This window comes from Siphateles boraxobius, unplaced genomic scaffold, assembly GCF_051911475.1.
Source record: "Siphateles boraxobius isolate OS27281-9 unplaced genomic scaffold, OSU_SipBor_1 47, whole genome shotgun sequence".
Classification (NCBI taxonomy): domain Eukaryota; kingdom Metazoa; phylum Chordata; class Actinopteri; order Cypriniformes; family Leuciscidae; genus Siphateles; species Siphateles boraxobius.
The window spans coordinates 3,617,501-3,621,907 of NW_027509108.1; the positions used below are offsets into that span (position 1 = coordinate 3,617,501).

At 36.3% G+C, this 4,407-nt stretch overlaps 1 protein-coding gene across 1 annotated transcript in view; it reads right to left on the reverse strand.

The window, feature by feature from the left end:
- Positions 1–4,012, reverse strand: part of LOC143710512 (ATPase family gene 2 protein homolog A-like) — a gene marked incomplete at its 5' end in the record, with an annotated part of 46,774 nt that extends 42,762 nt beyond the window's left edge. Inside the window, 2 exons of the mRNA XM_077201453.1 lie at positions 1,132–1,341; positions 3,858–4,012. Of these exons, the coding sequence (XP_077057568.1) occupies positions 1,132–1,341; positions 3,858–4,012 (365 nt within the window). The remainder of the gene's footprint in view (positions 1–1,131; positions 1,342–3,857) is intronic.
- Between the last annotated feature and the right edge of the window lie 395 nt (positions 4,013–4,407).

Below are 4,407 nucleotides of genomic sequence, written 5' to 3' on the forward strand. Positions count from 1 at the left end.
AATACAATTATGTTTCTTCTCCAATTCATTGTTGAAATATAATCATTTACAGGGTGGCTGTCATAACTTGTTTTCCACATTAAATAATGAATATTTAATAATACATATATTTGGAGTTATTTCTCCTAGCAAACTAAAGCCACATTAAAGAGCGTCAAAACAACATTTATTGTTTGAATTTCGTGATAAAAAAAACAGAATCTGAAAGCTGATTATTTGCGTCTTGTAAAAAAAAGTATCAAAGCTTAAAGTTTATTGTGATTATTATATTGTAGATGTGCTGAATAACGTTTAGTGAAGTTTTGTTCATTCATCAACTGACCAGACTAAAAGATCAATTCACTATCGAGATATAATAATAATAATAGAGTTTTTTCTTGTCGCTCACTGGATTTAAACAGCAGCTTGCATCCTTGATGTTCCAAAACTGCCACTAATATCAAGGATTAATATACAACAAACATTGTTAATCTAGAAAATAAACAGTATTGAAATGTTTTAGCAGGATAAACGAGGATCTTTATGCAGCAGTTTAAATTCAATAAACAAGTTCATCCAAACATTACCGGCAAACATAAACACTAATGTTTAAATACACCGGGATAATGAACTAGTGACGAACTCATCAAAAACTATAGAAACATGGAGATCATACTTAGAAAGCAGAAAATAAACACAGAACAAGTATTAAATTAGGGCTGGGCAACAATTAATCGCATCCAAAATACAAGTTTGTGTTTACATAATATATGTGTGTAATTATTTTGTATATATAAATACACACACATGCATGTATATATTTAAGAAATATTTGCATGTATATAGTGTATACATATATATATATATATATATATATATACAATTAACATTATATTTAAATATTTTATATTTAAATAACACATTTTTCTTAAATATATACATGCATGTGTGTGTATTTATATATACAAAATAATTACACACATATATTACGTAAACACAAACTTGTATTTTGGATGCGATTAATTGTTGCCCAGCCCTAGATATATATATACAGTATATCATATATATCTACTTTTTTCGTTATCTCTTTGCTCCATAATAATAAACCAAACACTCTCTCATGAGTTTCCCACACAAACACTGATTCCGTACCTTGATGGAGAGGAAGTTGAGCTGGCTCTCGTTGGCTAAGGCTTTAGCGATCATGGTTTTGGAGCATCCCGGAGGCCCGTACAGCAGAACGCCTCTAGGTGGCGTAATGCCCAACCGGATGAAGGCCTCGGGGTGCCGTAAGGGCCAATCCACTGCCTGCTTCAGCGCCAGCTTCACCTCCTCCATCCCGCCGATGTCACTCCAGCGGACCTACACACACACACACACATTTACAATAGACTTACGTTTCATTTCAAGGTACACATTTACATTCTTATCAGTTTTTGCTTTCCCTGGGAATCGAACCCATGACCTTGGCGTTGCAAGCGCAAACGCTCTACTGTTCGAGCTACAGGAAAGCACACACACACACACACACACACACACACACACACACACACACACACACACACACACACACACACACACACACACACACACACACACACACACACATTAGTCTTGTCAAAAATTTGACACTTTGAGCGAAATCATAAACACCTCTAATTGGCTATTGTGTTCACAAGCTCATCAGATATGTCTGTGATTGGCTACAATGATCAGCGAACGGGAGCGTTTGAAAGTGTTTGAAAGCAGGACCGATCCGCTGATAAACGCCTGCTTTCAAACGCTCGCGTGTGTGTCTGTGTGAGCGCTCGCTGAAGAGCGGCATTGATGTATATTTACAACATGTTTTTGAAGCGCTGATCATTGTAGCCAATCACAGACATACTTGATGAGCTTGTGAACACAACAGCCAATCAGAGGCGTTTATGATTCCGCTCAACAACAGCGCTCAAAGCATCACATTTAGAAAATTTAAGTATCAACTTGGTACTGAAGTCGCTACTTTTGACAACACTAGCACACAGGCAGATTTACATTGGGCTCTAGCATTGAAGGTCCGTTTTCTTCTTCTTCTTCCACTATTGAGTCTAGAGCGCCATTTTGTCTTGCTTAGTTGGGGACATTTTGTTTAATATTCAACAATATTATTGATCTCCTGCATTGACAGCATTATATGAGAACTGAACTGAGCTGGACGATGACATCACGGTTTTCTCCAGAGTAGCTATATATATATATATATATATATATATATATATATATATATATATAAATGAACTAAATTAATAACTTTTTTATAACAAAAATTAAACATCACTGAACTTACGCTTTTTTCTTCTGGAAACAAACTTTGTTGCATTATTTTCCTGTTATCTGTTATTATTTTGTTATTTTTATGAAATAATAAGCTTTTTTTTTTAAACATTTTTTCCAGACATCGCAAAATAAATAGTCATTTCCACAACCGAACAAAAACATCTGTTTTCAACCAAAAATGTTGAAATATTTGTAATTATAAATATATTGGGTTACACATCTCACTTGCATCTTTCCAAATTGTACCACCGACACACCACCACCTTAACTTTATTTATTTTTTTAAATGTTTTACCAAAAAAATATTTGTGGTTGTGGAAATGACAAGGGAAAAGTGGGTTATGGTTAAAATTATCTTTGACAGACTTAAGTCCTTGCTGTTTTTTCTTTTCATATCTTTCTCTGTCTTTCCTTGGGAACTCAGCATATTTAGATGAAGAGCATATTTAGATGAAGAGTTGTGAAATTTGGCACACAGATTGAAAACAGTCCAAACATTCACCACATCAAATCTGGAGTCTCTAACTCAATCCCTCTAGCGCCACCAACTGTCCAAAGTTTCACTAATGTTTATGCTAATGACTTTTGAACCGTAAGGGCTAGAAACAAAATTACTTTTTCTTATAATTGCTGGGCTCCTAGACGGTTTGTCCGATTTTTATGAGAATCGAATCAGAATATGTTCAGACCATGCTTGCCAAAAATGAATAAAGGTTTTTTGTTAAACGCAACCTTTCTCGAACAACACACAAACGAATTTGAAGAAGAGAACGCCAAATTTGACACAAGGCTAATCATGTGAAATACTTTAGCGTATTGATGCGAGTCTTGGTACATATCATCACAAGCATGACCTGATGCTACATGCAGCGTTTCGGCACAGCGCCACCTACTGGTCAGGAGATTTAAAAAATGGCTATTTTTGCTTATAACTACTGAACGGTTTGCGGAAAAATGATAAAACTGGTCTCTTTTGATTCAGTGCAGAATAATTAATCGAATTATACAATTTTCCCAAATTGTCGGCCATTTTAAATGTAGTCATAAAATGCTGTATAATATGAACGCATTTGCTTCAGGATCATGACATTTCAATAAATTAAATTTGGCAAAATTATTTAAAACCCGTGTCATTATAGATTCCTTGAATCACGCCGAGATCAATGATACCAATGATGCCATATCCTGTTGAGCTTGCTGTGTTGAATTATTAATTCCCATGTTTAATTATTTTAAAAATAATTTCGCTGGTTCGATTTTCACCAAAATTGGCTCAGATCATCTTCAAACCATACGTTATCAAAAGCTTTTCGATAGACTAAACTGTTATTTAAAAACGCATCAACAACTGTGTTGGAATAAAGCTGTAATTCTGCAACGCTTTGGCATATTTACACCAAACTTTAATAATTTGATAACAGCGAGAGTAATTGTGTGTTTTTGAGCCTTATATCTAAATCTTCAGCTGTGATTGGTCCATCAATCATCACTCAGAATGCTGATAATCACTGCATGTGAAGGTTTTCATAGTTTCTTTATCATTCTTTAGATGAACACAGTACCTTTGGCACGTCGATGGCCACCTCTCTCATCGCACTGGGTTTGACCTCCGTCATGGCCAGCCTGAGGTCAGAGGTCGTGACCTTTACCCGGTTCATCACCTGGACGTCAGAGAGAGCAGGTCTGGATCCTAAAACCCTCCTCAGTGCGTGAAGACCTGCAGAAACACAGAGCATGAACAGACCGTCACACACCAGGTTCAAGTTCAGGGTTTATACGTTTTTTACAAACTGTGATTGTAAACTTTTGACTGGTAGTGTATTTCTCTGGTGAATGATGACAGAATCATTTGTGGTTGAACTGTCCCTTTAACAGGCACCATCTCTCTCTCTCACACACACACACACACACACACACACACACAGCGAAGCATAATAAGGCCCAGATGAAGCTGAATCCAGTGGGTTTAATCTCTGTTTGAGTTGATTTATTTGAGAGCAAACATCCTGCAGGGTTTCCTCGGCTCCAACACAGAGTAAACATCCGACGTGAATCAAACCTGAACTCCTGCTCTCTCATGACTTCAGACGAGGCCGAACGAGGATCACAAAC